Source organism: Aegilops tauschii, chromosome 1, assembly GCF_002575655.3.
Source record: "Aegilops tauschii subsp. strangulata cultivar AL8/78 chromosome 1, Aet v6.0, whole genome shotgun sequence".
NCBI lineage: Eukaryota > Viridiplantae > Streptophyta > Magnoliopsida > Poales > Poaceae > Aegilops > Aegilops tauschii.
The window spans coordinates 356,040,110-356,054,860 of record NC_053035.3 but is presented as its reverse complement, the minus strand read 5'-3'; the positions used below and the strand labels follow the sequence as shown (position 1 = coordinate 356,054,860).

The following is a 14,751-nucleotide window of genomic DNA, read 5'->3' as shown; positions in this document are numbered from 1 at the left end:
AATAAATAATATATAGATTTGTGCATCAACCAATGAACACGCCGAGGGTTTTCCTCCTTGTCGGGAAAAGTGCAACGGTTAGCTTATGTCGTAAAATCTCATCTTAGAGGATCTTTATTAATGCCAGTAAATTTACCGTTGTAACATATATAGAAAATATGCGCTCAAACCTACTAATGTGTAAAGAAGAGAGCTCATGGCAGTCCCAAATGGAGCCCAGTTCCCACTCTCTTCCTCAATTTGGCCCATGTTAGACAAGCCAAAAATCCAAACATTTATATCAGCTAAGATTTTCAATATATTGTGACCTCATAAAATTAGTGTGGTATCTTTGAACAAAGTACTCTTGCTCCTACATGAAGCTACAGATCAAGTGCCACTCAATTATTACCATGGGAGAGAGAAGTGCATAGCGTCACCAATAATGTACCTACCAATGGAGTACTACTTGGGAAGGACAAGTGTACTCAACAATCTCTATGCCGCGTATAGAGATAACAAGCCTGTGACTCTAGACCAGTCCAAGTCCTCCATGCAGTTATGTTTGTACCACCCTCGTCTCAGGTCAAGAACCCTAACTTGGGCTGGCTGGACCATGGTGGAAAGCAGGTACATACTACTAGGCTGACCTGCCAAAAGTCCATGGGCAGTTGTAACTGACAATGCAGCCGTATGCTTGTGGATGGTGTCATCCATTTTGACCCAGCCTCAATAACAATAGTACAGAAGAAATTGCCCCTTTCTGTCATGTCAATCCTTACCTGTGCAAGCAATCATGCTGTACTTCAAACTCCTTGTCTTTGCACACCTATGTGAGATCATGGGAGGCAGTGTTAGAATATTGTGCATGGAGCATGCAACTTTGTGCTTATGTTAGTAGGTCATTGACCTTGTATGGTTGATGTCCTCCCTTTTTGCCGGACAAAACAAATGGTCATTGCATTGCATCTTGGGGTGGGTGGTCTTAGAGTGGGTTCTTGTTCTGTTCTGATCAAGATACAAGTGAAAGTTATCAAATTTCCAATCCTCCACCAGCCACCAAAAAATGTTAAAACAACGAACTGTTCTACTAGCTGCACTTACCAGAGCTGAGCCACACTGTCTGATCAAGTAGCCTCGTCACTTGGAAGTATGTAAACTTGTTCTGCATGCCATCCTGTCTGAACCCTCTATCTGGTCAGAGAGAAGCAGGTCCGGGCATTAAGCGGGGGGAGAGGTACGCTTTTGACCAAGTGTACGAAGTTGTTGCAGCTTCAGTGGCCATAGTAGTATACTGATCTGTATCTTGCCAGCACAACAACAACGAACAATGGTGGAAGAAAAATATCGCATGGCCAACTTGAGACTGGGCGGATCCCGGATGGAACTTAACTTAGTAGGAAAAGATGCAGCATCACAGCTCTGCCATTAGTCTCCAAGCAGAAGCAGCCCACTTCGTCTGACGACCATGGAGTAGACTCACCTAAACAACCTGCAAAAACAAGGGTAAGGCCTCCACAAGATACTCTTGATTAGTTAACTTAATTAACTAAGGCTATGCTGCCCCTCTTGTTTAATAATCTTTCTTCCGGGATAAGGTTGAGTTGACCACATTATTCGGGGAGGTAAGATAAGCTTGAGTGGTGCTGTTGGCTGATCAAGTTAACTGAACATGAAGAGCTTTAGTGCAAATGAGCAATGGACTATTTTCTTGTCCTAGAAAAAACATTGTGTATGCATGCCTTTTGACTAGTGTGTCCTTGATTGTTCTTTCTTTAGCTATGGATTGTTGGCCATGTACTTGCGTCTACGCGTGAATAGACCATGACATACTCCTGGATTTCTTCTGTCGGGGTTTCTTGACTAAATTAAGTGCTGTTGGAGGCATTATCGAAGAAAAAGTGCCGTTGGAGGGAAAAGTAGTACTGTGCCAACTTCAGTTTTGCTGCTGGCACAACGTTTGTTGCAAATGAAGTGCCATCAATTTATATGTAGCACACTTTCACATGTCACCCATTTTTTCATAGAAATCCTATTATGTTTCTTAATTAACCTACATGAGAAGTAGCATTAATAGCCTACTTTGTTGCTTCTGAAGCACCAAATGTGGATTTTCTACTCCTATGAGCAGTAAATTCGAAAAAATACGAAACAAAATCAAACAAATCTGAAATTTCAGGACATGAAACATGATCAAACATTTGATGCTTTTGCAAAGTTTCAACCACAAAAAACATTCTAGGAGCCCTCACAAAAAAATCGCTGCTCAAGAGTGCACTGCGATTTTTTTGTGAGGGCTCCTCGAATTTTATTTGTGGCTGAAACTTTGCAAAAACATCAAATGTTTGGTGGAATTTATCTGTGCAAGCAACTCGAAGATCGAGATGTGCTATGACGTTCTATCAGCTTACGCAATTACTCTTCGGCTTTATACTTGCTCAGGTGCCGGCTGTAACAAGCTTCTGAGAAATTCAATGAATGATGGAGGAAGATCAATGGGACCTGCAGCTGCGATTGTTGATTGCTACCATCTAGCTTGTAACTTCCCTAACACTAGTTTGTGCTTTGCTTTAGAGAATGAAATGAGGTTGCCCATGAGCTAGCGTACATGGCCAAGGGCCCCTGTTGTAATTCCTTCCTTGATGAGCCTCCTGTTAAGCTTATTCCTCACTTACTAGATGATGTAACTCTAACTGAAGCTCAATAAAGAGAGGGACTTTTTATAAAAACAACCTACATGAGAACTACCCCTTTCTAAAAGAAATAAGCAATGCAAAAGTAGCTATCCAAAGAGAAACATGACGCAGAACGATCAGTAAAAAATTACAATGAAAATCATACTAGTCTTCTTCTTCTGCCGATTGATTGCCGCTCGCCAGAGATTGAAAATCAGACTGAGCTAACAGTAAAGGAAAGAGACACCTACAAACACCCTTGCCATAGCAGGCTTTAAAGACAATAACCACTCACCGCTTGTAACGGGATCTAGAAGTCGATGAAGAAACATAGGTTGGAGCATGAGCGCACGTAGTACAGGTATGCAATCCATCACCACCGGTCCAGAGAGTAGAAGAAATTGGACCATGCCTCAAAACAACACAGAAGAAGATGTTGAAGGCGCCCCACCAACCTAGATGGGGTTGTTTTCAAAGTGGATTTCGAGAAAGCGTACGACAAAGTCAAATGGCCATTCCTCCAACAAGCGTTGAGGATGAAAGGTTTTGATCCAGCCTGGAGAAAACAGGTGGAATCCTTCACGCAAAAAGGAAGTGTTGGAATTAGAGTGAATGATGATATAGGTCGCTATTTCCAAACGCATAAGGGCTTGAGACAAGGAGATCCAATGTCACCTATTCTGTTCAACATCGTAGTCGACATGTTGACAATTCTTATAGGGAGGGCTAAGGATGCTGGCCAAGTAGGTAGTTTGGTACCTCATCTAGTTGATGGAGGTGTATCTGTCCTACAGTACGCAGATGATACAATCATCTTTATGGAGCATGACTTGGTAAAAGCGAGAAACATGAAGTTGGTGTTATGCTTATTTGAACAATTGACCGGACTAAAAATCAATTTCCACAAGAGCGAATTGTTCTGCTTTGGAAGAGCCAAAGAGGAACAAGAGGCGTATAAGCAATTGTTCGGATGTGAATTGGGGGTTTTACCTTTCACGTATTTAGGTATACCCATTCATCATCGTAAGCTAACAAATAAAGAATGGAAGTGCATTGAGGATCGATTTGAGAAGAAGTTGGGATGCTGAAAGGGCAAATTGATGTCGTATGGAGGCCGTTTAATTCTCATTAATTCGGTGCTCACAAGTATGCCCATGTTCCTATTGTCTTTTTTCGAGGTACCAGTCGGAGTTCGGAAAAGACTTGACTTCTATCGATCCCGTTTCTTCTGGCAAAGTGATGACCTGAAGAGGAAGTATAGACTAGCTAAGTGGGACATTATTTGTAGACCGAAGGACCAAGGGGGTCTAGGTATCGAAAATCTAGAGGTAAAGAACAAATGTCTCCTTAGCAAATGGTTGTATAAACTTTCTCGAGAGACCGAGGCCACCTGGGCACAGATTCTGCGTAATAAGTACCTCCAATCTAAAACTTTATCCCAGGTGACAGTGAGGCCGATGGATTCGCCTTTCTGGAAAGGACTGATGAGAGTTAAATCGGTTTTCCTCAATTGGACCAAGTTTATAGTCGGTAACGGTACTTCTACGAGATTCTGGGAGGATACTTGGCTAGGGGACACGCCTCTCGCGCTTCAGTATCCTTCTCTCTATAGTATTGTTCAACGGAGAGATGCAACCGTTGAGTCAGTATGCCAGTCCACGCCTCTAAATATCAGCTTCAGGAGAGCGTTAGCCGGCAACCGTTGGGAAGCTTGGCTCCATCTTGTGAGAAGATTGATGGATGTTCAACTCTCTCAACGTCTGAATCAGTTGTGTTGGAAGCTTACTAGGAATGGAGAATTTACGGTTAAATCCATGTATTTGGATGTCCTTAATTCAAGTTCTATTCCTACCTCGAAACATGTTTGGCAGGTTAAAGTTCCCTTGAGAGTTAAAGTGTTTATGTGGTTTGTACACAAACAAGTCATTTTAACTAAGGATAACTTGATTAAACGCAACTGGAGTGGATCCTCTCGATGTAGCTTTTGTGATACAGATGAAACAGTCAAACACCTCTTTCTCGATTGCCCTTTGGCAAAGATTCTTTGGCAATCAGTTAACATTGCCTTCAATATTACTCCACCGAATAGTATTAGCACGTTATTTGGGACGTGGTTGGATGGGATTGAGTCCCAAACAGCAAGACACATTCGTGTAGGAGTATGTGCTTTATTATGGGCTATCTGGAATTGCAGAAATGATTTGGTCTTTAACAGAACAACAAACACTCACTTTTTGCAGGTTATCTTCCGAGCCACTGCGTGGATCCGTATGCGGTCGTTACTCACTCCGACGGAGGCCAGAGAGCGTTTGGTTACTGGATCTATCCAATGGGAGATGGTAGCAAGGGATATTTTCAGCCAGTTTGGATGGCAGTCATGTAATAGGATAGGCAATTAGTTTTCCTATCTCTCTTTTGCCAGCCGGTTGTGGCTTTTATTTTGGTTCCTTAGCTCTTTGTGAGCAGCTTTTGTTTGAGACTTTAAAACTATTGTTGAACCTGTTTTTATTCGCTAATAAAGGTGGCCGTATGCATCATTCTGATGCAGAGGCCGGGGATGTCCCCTTTTCTATAAAAAAGTGCGAGTTTTGCCAAATTATGTCAAGAAGAGGCAAGATATTCTTAGAGGGTAGAGCTATCCCATTTCCAATAGGTCAAGTAGATCATTTTTAAGCCACGACACTCAAAAGTCAGGACAATATGACAGTAATTAAGCTTATGTGGAAGCGAGATATCATTACCAATACCATTGTATTTATATTTAAATTGAATAAAGTCTTCAGGTTATGTATTTTTTGCGGAAATCTTCAGGGCTTTTCTTTTTCATCGAATCTTCGGGTTATTGGTAGGCGAGTGCTTGTGAGTATGTGTGCAGCATACTCCCTCCATTTTTATTTACTCCCCATATTAGATTTTTTTAAAGTCAAACTTTATATATTTTCAACAAGTTTGTAGTAAAATATACTCCCTCCGTCCCAAAATACTTGTCGGAGAAATGGATAAAATTGGATGTATCTATAACTAAAATACATCTAGATTCATCCATTTCTCCGACAAGTATTTCCGTACGGAGGGAGTATTAACATATACACTACTACCAAATACCCCTCCCCCCGTCCGATGAAGAGTGTACACCCGGTTTAAAAATTTCTTCACAAAAGAGTGTACTTCTATCTTCCCAATGCATTTTAAAGTAGAAAAAAAATATTTCTCCCTTATCACACGGTAATCAAGATTAATAACATTAATTTTTACATTCACTTAGCTCATTGGGGGTTGGGTTATTAAAGAGGAGAGAGATGGTGGGTTGCACCTTTCCAATGCATTTTTTTACTCCACTTTATAGTTTGTCCTAAACAAATGGTATGTATACTTTTCACCAGACGGAGGAGTATATATCATTGGATTCATCATTGTATATATTTTCACATCATATAAATTTGTTATTGTAAATGTTCATATTGTTTTCTGCAAACTTGATCAAACTTTATAAAGTTTGACTTTAGTCAAAACTAATATGTGGAGTAAATAAAAACGGAGGGGGCATGTGTGTACGTTTATGTTATAATCAAGTATTTTTTTTAATGGGGTCGTGTAGAGGAATCCACGGAAGCGTATTCTTTTATTGCACAAATCAAACAATGTTTACGTTTTCGAGGCAACGGAAGCCGAGCAGGCAAACAGAGTTGCCCTTGCCGTGACCTGGTTCGAATGGACTCAAAGCCGACCGACCGACCGACTTCACGGGACGACTGGTCGAAGGTGCCACCAAACCAACTGCCGAAACCTGGTTCGAATGGGTTCTTCCTCGAGCAACGCCAGGGAAGCGGCGGCGGCGGCGCCACCGCCACCACCTCCTGCGCCGCCGGGCCCCCTCCACGCGATGGACGCGGACGAGGACGACGAGAGCGTGAAGCAGCTCAACGAGTGCGCCGCCCTCTACCTCTCCCTCCAGGCACCGCCCTGACCCCCCCTCGCCTTCTGCCCCCTTTCCTGACCTCTGCTGCTGCAGGCGAATCTCTTGTTTGCTCCATCAAACCTTTGATTCCGCTCTTCCCTTGGCTCGTTTGCAGGACTGCCTCGCCGAGTCCGACCGCAACTGGAAGGCCTGCCAAGCACGTAAGCATCGCCGCAGATTTTCCCCTCGCTTTTTCTTCCTCGTAGATGCCAATTCCGTTGCGGCTTACTGAGGTTGTTACCCACCCTGCTTTTGGGGCTAAGTTTGTTGTTCAATGTTTTGGAATTAGGCAAAACCTGGACCTGTTTTAAGTATATGTTCGAGATTCAGGTTGAACTACCTTTAAACAAAATGCGAATTCAGATATCCTTATAATTCCTCATTTTATTAAGTTCCATCTAGAAGAGAAGCAATGCTATATGGGATAGAAGATATGTTGATACCTTCCCTTGCTCTATCACATTGCCCAGTTTAGCGTTGTTATGGTCAGCACTAGCATACAAAATGCTGAACACTTCTCAAAAAAAGAAATGTTGAAATGGTACCCAGAACCAGAACCATCCAAGATAAATCATGAAGTAACGACGTCTGGTCAGTATATCTTCTGTCATGTGACTTGTGAGGTACCAGTTATATCACTACATGTGCTGAAATTCATCATGTTTGTGCTTGACAATAACGTGCGGCATCCTACATTGAATTTTTAAAAGAAGTTGATCATGCATGAGGCTTTCTCACATGTTCATCAGCATCAGGCATTAAGGTTAAATTCAGAACCCATCTCATATCATGTTCGAGATTGTATAGAAATAGTACTAGTAACAATAACTTGCAGCTGCACTTGGTTTTATTGTTTACGGAAGATTTGTTGCCATAAGGTAGTGTTCACTCAAGGGGTGCCCCAAGGGAGATGTTGCGGTTTCAGGTACCTTATGTGGTGCTCAAATAAATGAACAAATGTAGCTTTTTTTTAAGGAAGAAGAGAGGGAGGTTCCTGCTTTGATGGTTATATTCGTACATATTTTTCTGTTGTCTTGTACACTAAATAACATTCATAAACTGAAGTTGTCATCACTTCAAATTCTTAGATTTGATCTAACCAGCTTTTTTGTCACCTCCGCTCAAATGCAGATGTTCAAGCCTTGAAAGCATGTGAGGCGAGCAGAAACAAAAATCAGAAAACATGAAAAATGCGCCTTCGTACAGGTACATAAGCACAGTACATAACCACATATACTAATGATTAAAGCTTATGAAACCTAGTAGTGCACTTTGTTTCCAAATATTATGCTATTGCTTTTGCTGTTGGCATCAAACTGAAACTGTATATTTGCTTTCATATCATCAGGCCGCATGCTCAAGGCATCTCACTCATATCATCTTCGTGAAGACAAGAGCACAACATGCTGAGTTCGCAGCTGTTGATGAAGAATATTTGCAACATCACAACTTGTAGTGTGCTTTGACTGAGACGTGGACGATCAGATTGCTTTTATTTGCAACAACCACTACACTAGATTGGATGTTTCAAATATTACTTGTCAATTCTAATAAATGTCGGCAGTATTGACATATTTGCCAAACAGACTATTAACGCAAATCAGTATTATTGCTGCACAGGAACTGGTTTATTGCGGATAATCACTAAGATATTATGTTGGGCACAAAGGGAAACAACATGAGCTGCATTCTTCAGGCGGCTTTATTTTTAAATGTACAGCTCACTATTAATTTCCACAGGGAAAACAAAACCTAGAATTTACACATGTAATACTGCCAAAATTAGCAGCGAGCATCGGTACTTGGGGCTTGCATTATTGACAAAAGTACTGAGTTCTGACATCCAGTAGTCACTATGATGGTTGCACAAAAGGTTTTGTTTCCATTTCTCATATAGATGTTCATCAGCTCAGTCAACTAGCCTCTTCAGAGGCCGGAACGAACTTGAGTGAGATACTGTTGACGCAGTGTCGCTCATCAGTCGGCGTGTTGAACCCCTCCCCTTTGAACACATGCCCCAGATGTCCTTCACAAGCAGCACATGTGATCTCAATTCGCCTCCCATCAGGATCCGCCTAGAGTATTAAACGATGAAATGTCACCGCCGTCAGCATCAGGGCATGGAATGAATAGAGGAAAAGAAAGGCATCGGTTCCTAGTCAAACCACTGGGAATGGATGAGAGAATCGTACCGTCCGTTTTATGGCTCCAGGAAATCCTTCATAGAATGCTGGCCAACCACACCCTGAGTTGAACTTCGTAGATGATTTGTACAAGGGGGTTCCACAGCCAGCACATCCGTAAATACCCTCACTGAAGAACTTGTCATATTCACCTGTTCCAGGATACCTGAAACAAATATAGTCAAATGAAAATTTATCACACGGAAGCTCTTTCTTTTTCACAGTTATGCTATTGTTAGTTTAACAGACTACCATATGTAAGATGGCATAGACCAGTAAAAAAAAATCGAAACGGAACCATAGGCCAGTATATAGGGCAGCACAAAATGTTGGAGTGGATGTAGGATAGGGAATAGATACAGTCAGCTCACATGCCATTCCAGTATCAAACTAAACTTATGTATGCATCTGGTTGAATTGCAGGTTCCAGATTAATCAACAGTATAATCTACCAACAAAATATGAAGTAATAATTGATTTGTGATAAAGCACCTATCCATATTTCTCAAGCTTCACATTTTAAATTACTAGATATTCTGATAATTCACCTAATGAACCTGTCCTTCCTTCAAGAACAGGTAAAATTTTAACTTGCTATACTTGCCCGTGTCGGCAATACATAAACAGATGCGTTAAGAAAAGTACAATACATACTAACAAATTCTGGCTGCTGCTATTGTAGACTAGAATGTTATTAGAATAAAATACTTTGTAGTTTGTACTGAGATCTTGACAGCAAACTTAAAAAGGCCAAGTATATTTTTGTTGGGTAGCATTTTTTTTCTTCTGATTTATTTTTGTCAAGACACCTTTTTACTTGCTATTTTGGATTTATACTATCATTTGTGCAAGCGGTTCTCCAACTTTGTGGAAAAGAATTTCTAGTTTGTTCTCAAATTGGTTGTCTGGAATTTGGTTGTGGTTTTGGAGTAAGCCTAGTCTCAGGAGGTGGTAACAGACAATACACTATTGTAATTAATTTCACTATACCAACTTTACACGGCCTTGTTATGTGGTTGTTCCAAATGTCATGTGGGTATATTACTTTATTAACCGGTTAATAAAATCATGCGCAGTAGGAAGGTACATATAGTACTCCTAAAGACTGGAAAAAGGGTCTAAATACTAGAGACGCCAATCTGGCAGTCATGTTGTCATGTTTCAATGAGAAAACATAGTACACGACTTAATCTTGTGAACAACCATCGATATGTGTTGCGACAGTACATGGGTTAATGTTCATGAAAAGGGGCGTATCTAGATTCTACCAATCTGGCAGTCATGTTTCAATAACAAAGCAGACTGCATGACTGGGACAATCTTGTGAGCCAAGTTGCAATTGTTATGCAGGATAGGAACAGGACAAACTTGTACTCCCTCCGTCCGAAAAAACTTGTCCCTCAAATGCATGTATCTAGCACAAAGTTAGTGCTAGATACATCCATTTGAGAAACAAGCTTGGGACAAGTTTTTCCGGACGGAGGGAGTATCAAATAAAAGGGATGCCTATTTTCTTGATTCTTGCTTTTCTAATTGCTCCAGAAGTTTTTGCAAACCAGTCAGGCCTCCTTTGGTTCATAGGAAAGGAATATCATAGGAAATGAGACGGCTCTCAGTTCTATAGCAAAAGTGATGTCATTTGATTCATAGGAATGGAATATTTCCAGTAGGTCTGAACTAATGTTTTTTTCTCCTTTGAAATGTGAAGGATAGGAACCAATCCTACATAGGAATATGAATCCATTCCTACAAACCAAAGGGCTCTAAAGGAAAATTTCCTATAGGAATTCCTACAAATTTCTTGTGAACCAAAGGAGGACTCAACGTTTGAGATCTGTCGAATCATCGTTGCATTGCAACTAGGATAGGAGTAGGACTTGCAGTAGTGTGCATGCCAGTACTGGTGGCAACCCAGGTTAGTTAGACATGTTCAAATACGGTTCAATACATACCGATTTGCAGTTGATCACACTGACGAATTGATGTGTAAACTAACTTACAATGAAAATGGAGCATTGTTTTATTACTCATATCAATCGTAGCCAGAATAAGGTTAGTGATAGCTTAGCTAAGTTTGCTTGTTTAGAGGGCAGAACCATGACCTGGATTAGATCAGGGCCCTTAGTTGCTACAGAACTTTCTACGATTGATTGTATGAATTTTTCGAGTTGAGTAATACAGTATTTCACCCGCAAAAAAGAAGAAGAAAATGGAGCATTGTTTGTTGATCAGAGTAGACAGCCATGATACCATCATATTCTTTGTATGGTAAAAGTGCAGAGGGCACCCACATAATTAATTCCACGAGGAAAACAGATAACAAGCCCGAGAAAAGATGAAGCATGTGCTACTGCTGTTCTTACTCGGTGCCCTTGCGGCGGAGGATGCGGAACTGCTCCGGCGTGAGGACGGCCTCCCACTCCTCCTCCGACTTCTGCACGGGCCCCGGCGTGGGCGCCGCCGACGACATAGCCACCACGGCGCCCGGCAACCGTCGTCCGGCTGGGCAGTAGGCCCGCGCCCGCGACCGCGAGCACGAGAGGGAGAGGGAGGCGGGGCGGGCGGACGACGCGGCGGCGGTGGCGGCGGAGGAGGAGCGGGCGAGGAGGAGGGACGGGAGCGATGAGAGGGGCCGCGTGGCCGGGTGGGCGTGGGGCGACGCCATCCTCAGCTTGAGCAGATGCTGGACTCCGCCCATTTCCCTTTCTCCTTTTCACAGGCAGCTGTGGCGCAAGGGGGGAAGGGATCCCCGCTCGTTTTCTGATAAGGTTCTGTAGCCTCCTGACATGAAAGGCAGGAATTTCACATGGAACGGGCCAGCTCTTCTCGGTTGGCACTTGGCAGCAATTTCTCCAGATGGAGTAGTGGCTACTGGAACTGAAATGTTTCCAGCAAAATTCTTTGCTGCAGATGATCCAGTTTTGCGATGGAAACACACCATATTCCAAACCAAACGGCGCCAGCAGCAGCAGCCTGACTAGTAACTCTGGAGTATCCACTATCTGGAGACTGGGGTGGTGGACTTCTCTCCAGGCATTCTGAAAGGGGGATCCGCGAGTTTGGTGTTCAACAGGAGACAAGTTTTATAAGCCACAGCACCTAGTATGCATTGCGGACTTTTTAAAGCCATCTCTGTGACAACGTAGTCAAAATCTTGATGCCAACATCCCTCTCCACTACATAGTCGTAGTCCAGTGAAATAAACTCAATCGTGAAGAAAAGGGTGTATATCATAAGAAAATGACAAGGTCAACTAAAAAAAAAACAAGGTGACACCAAAAATGAATGCATTGCATTGGAAGACCAACAGGTGGCATTAACAGGAGGATCATATCTCAATTCTGACTGGGATGTCAGATTTATAACATCGCAATTTGTTCATTGTTTGCTCAGGTTCTTGCAAATGCAGTGGGTCATAATGCAGTTTCACATTCAGAAACATGCAAACTGTCTATATGATATAACTTTAAGTTTACAGTATATTAGGCATACATGAGAAAGATGGCTGCAAAATGTGTTCCCATATGAAAATGCCAAATGTGTCAGTAACAAGGATGGATGCTACATCATTTCCCAGTTAAACAAGCACTGTGTGAAATATCTGAATATATCAGACCTCTAAGCTACAATTTGATTATATCCAGCATTTGGTTTATCAAGCACATCCTTCAAAAATGACAGTCTAGTGATCACTACTGCATCATATACAACAGAGCATCAAGCTCAAGACATAAATGCAAGTTCGTCAGCTAACAATTGATACTAGATACTATGAACGAAGGGAATCATTCGATGAACTCATCATCGGTGTCATCATAATCGCTATCCTCTTCCATATCCTCATCATCCTCATCTTGTACTTGCTCCACAAACCTATCTTTGTCAAAGGAATTATCATCCTCCATTTCCTCAACTCCAATTGTGTCATACTTCATACGCTCATCAAATTTCGCATCAGAGCAGTTGAGCAGCCATGCGAGAGAGCATGTGAATCCCTTTTTAGCCACAATCTCATGCCGGTATCTTATAGTGGATTCGAGGCCATACGTAAAGAATGCCGGGAACTCAACCAGCTCCTCCAAATCCCTCTCCATTTCATTCTTGAAGTACTCGAAGTTCATCTTCATTATATCCATGTTGAGTGCGAGCAATTGGGGGCACCCCACGACCATCTTGCTCACCTGAGACAGCAAGAAGCCACAGCCTGTGAGGAAGTTGACATGCTTTAGAACGGCAGCTCGCCCAAGGCTAATGGCTTGTGGCATCCTCTCGATGACTCGTCCGAAATCATCACCGCTGACCAAAATGCTGGACTCAAACAAGCTCTGCTGCTCAACAAGCTTCTCTCGCAGCTCAACCCCAAGAACATCAGGGTACTGTATCACAATGGATGCCAGCGCCTCCTTCCTGACCCCAAACTCCAGAAGCGCCTCAATGTTAGGCTTGACCCTTTCCTCCAACCCAAACCCAAGGACATACGGCTTCTTCTCGATCATTCTTGCAACGGCCAGCCTCTGCAGGCCAATGCCTTGAAGGTGTTCGACGAAAGGTTTAATGATCTTCCCCACCCGCATGCCCAGCACCTCAGGGAAACGCGTGATGACGCCGCCGATCTGCCGCCTGGCGACGCCGATGCCGACGAGGTAGGCGACGGAGGTGCTCATGGTGCCCTCGAGCTTGAAGCCGAGGAGCTCCGGGTAGCGCTCGAGCACGCGCGGCACGTCGCCGGGTTTGACGTCCATCCCCTGGAGGTACTTGACGACGGGCGCGAGGTCGACGACGATGCTGGCGTGGAGCACCTGCGGGTAGCGGCGGAGCAGGTGCGGGAGCTCGTCGCGGCGGACGCCGATCTTGCCGAGGTAGTCGAGGACGGGGACCATGTTCTTGCGGACGCTGCAGCCGAGGGCGAGCGGGTAGGCGGCGAGGTCGTCGGGGCCGAGGCCGAGGGAGCGGAGGAACTCGACGCGCTCCCGCATGACGTCGACGGTGACGGGGAGCTCGAGGCCGGCGAGCTCGCCCGGGTCGACGCCGAGGGAGACGAGGAAGGCGTCGACGTCGGCGCGGCGCGCGGCGCGGTCGCGCTCCATGGTGAGGAGGCTGGGGCGGGCGTAGAGGGAGGAGGGCTGGGGCTGGTGGGGGCGGGCGGGGCCCGGGGAGCGGCGGCCCGGGCGAGGGCGGGACGAGGTGGAGGAGGAGGAGGCGCGGAGGCAGAGGAGCCTGCGGAGGTTTGGGGAGGGGAGGAGGGGCGGCGCGGGGTGCGCGGAGAAGAGGAAGAGGGACTTCATCATTTCCGATCGGGGTGAGGAGAGGTAGGGGTTTGGGGCGATGGGGCGATGAGATAGTTCGGGGTAGGGAGAGGGAGGGGAAGAAGAGTGCTGAGACTGCCAGGCGGGGCCTACCGTCCGGGCCGCTGGGGTACAATCGGGGGGTTGAAGACAGCGCCTCCGGTTGTTGCTTCGCTTTGATTTTGATGAAAAGCAAAATGAGCCCAAAAGGAGAAAACCTCGTGCGATTTAACGTGATTTTCTTTTTTAGGAAAAGAGAGTTTTATATATTACTTGTATCCGGAGTACAGCCTTTCAAGATTACATCAGTTATACTAGGTGGCACTGGCACACTGCCCATCATAAAAAAAATTGCCGTTACTTCTAGTATAAGCTGCAAGTTTATGTGCAGCCACAAGTTGCTCTCTCTTCCGATCTTTGTTACTCTCTAGGATGGAGAATTCTTCAGCAAGGCCCATGAATAATTGTAAGTAGCCCGCCATCTTGGCCAAATCACAGAATTTGCGTTGAGGGCCTCAACAACCGCCATGCAATCTGTCTCAAACATCGTAGGAACTATATATACTATTTTCAGGGTTCGCATGCTTGCCTAAAAACATTGCCTGCCCTTCAGCCTCTTCAGCATCAGTGCAGTCAAGAAGGGTCCAGCCCGCACTAAACAAAACCTCGTC

General features: G+C 44.1%; 3 protein-coding genes across 3 annotated transcripts; 1 reads left to right on the top strand and 2 right to left on the bottom strand.

Annotated features, from left to right (window-relative positions):
* The first annotated feature begins 6,371 nt into the window (after positions 1-6,371).
* Positions 6,372-8,229, top strand: LOC109774065 (uncharacterized). The gene is made up of 4 exons (XM_020332782.3): positions 6,372-6,609; positions 6,728-6,773; positions 7,744-7,818; positions 7,961-8,229. Exons 1-3 carry the CDS (start codon positions 6,451-6,453, stop codon positions 7,797-7,799), a joined length of 261 nt encoding a protein of 86 aa, XP_020188371.1. The 5' UTR covers positions 6,372-6,450; the 3' UTR covers positions 7,800-7,818; positions 7,961-8,229.
* Positions 8,230-8,239: 10 nt separating this feature from the next.
* Positions 8,240-11,736, bottom strand: LOC109774064 (peptide methionine sulfoxide reductase B5). Its single transcript, XM_020332781.4, has 3 exons — positions 11,159-11,736; positions 8,805-8,961; positions 8,240-8,687 (listed from the first exon to the last, which is right to left on the bottom strand). Exons 1-3 carry the CDS (start codon positions 11,491-11,493, stop codon positions 8,526-8,528), a joined length of 654 nt encoding a protein of 217 aa, XP_020188370.1. The 5' UTR covers positions 11,494-11,736; the 3' UTR covers positions 8,240-8,525.
* A 652-nt stretch (positions 11,737-12,388) lies between these two features.
* Positions 12,389-14,188, bottom strand: LOC109774066 (transcription termination factor MTERF4, chloroplastic). Its single transcript, XM_020332783.4, has one exon. It carries the CDS (start codon positions 14,081-14,083, stop codon positions 12,581-12,583), a length of 1,503 nt encoding a protein of 500 aa, XP_020188372.1. The 5' UTR covers positions 14,084-14,188; the 3' UTR covers positions 12,389-12,580.
* Positions 14,189-14,751: the final 563 nt, after the last annotated feature.

Coding starts and splice junctions, on each gene's coding strand:
- LOC109774064 (XM_020332781.4), bottom strand. CDS start 11,493: ATGGGCGGAGTCCAGCATCTGCTCAAGCTGAGGATGGCGTCGCCCCAC. Junction 8,962..11,158: donor CTCCGCCGCAAGGGCACCGA/GTAAGAACAGCA, acceptor TATTTGTTTCAG/GTATCCTGGAACAGGTGAAT. Junction 8,688..8,804: donor CTGGAGCCATAAAACGGACG/GTACGATTCTCT, acceptor TTAATACTCTAG/GCGGATCCTGATGGGAGGCG.
- LOC109774066 (XM_020332783.4), bottom strand. CDS start 14,083: ATGATGAAGTCCCTCTTCCTCTTCTCCGCGCACCCCGCGCCGCCCCTC.
- LOC109774065 (XM_020332782.3), top strand. CDS start 6,451: ATGGGTTCTTCCTCGAGCAACGCCAGGGAAGCGGCGGCGGCGGCGCCA. Junction 6,610..6,727: donor CCCTCTACCTCTCCCTCCAG/GCACCGCCCTGA, acceptor GCTCGTTTGCAG/GACTGCCTCGCCGAGTCCGA. Junction 6,774..7,743: donor CTGGAAGGCCTGCCAAGCAC/GTAAGCATCGCC, acceptor GCTCAAATGCAG/ATGTTCAAGCCTTGAAAGCA.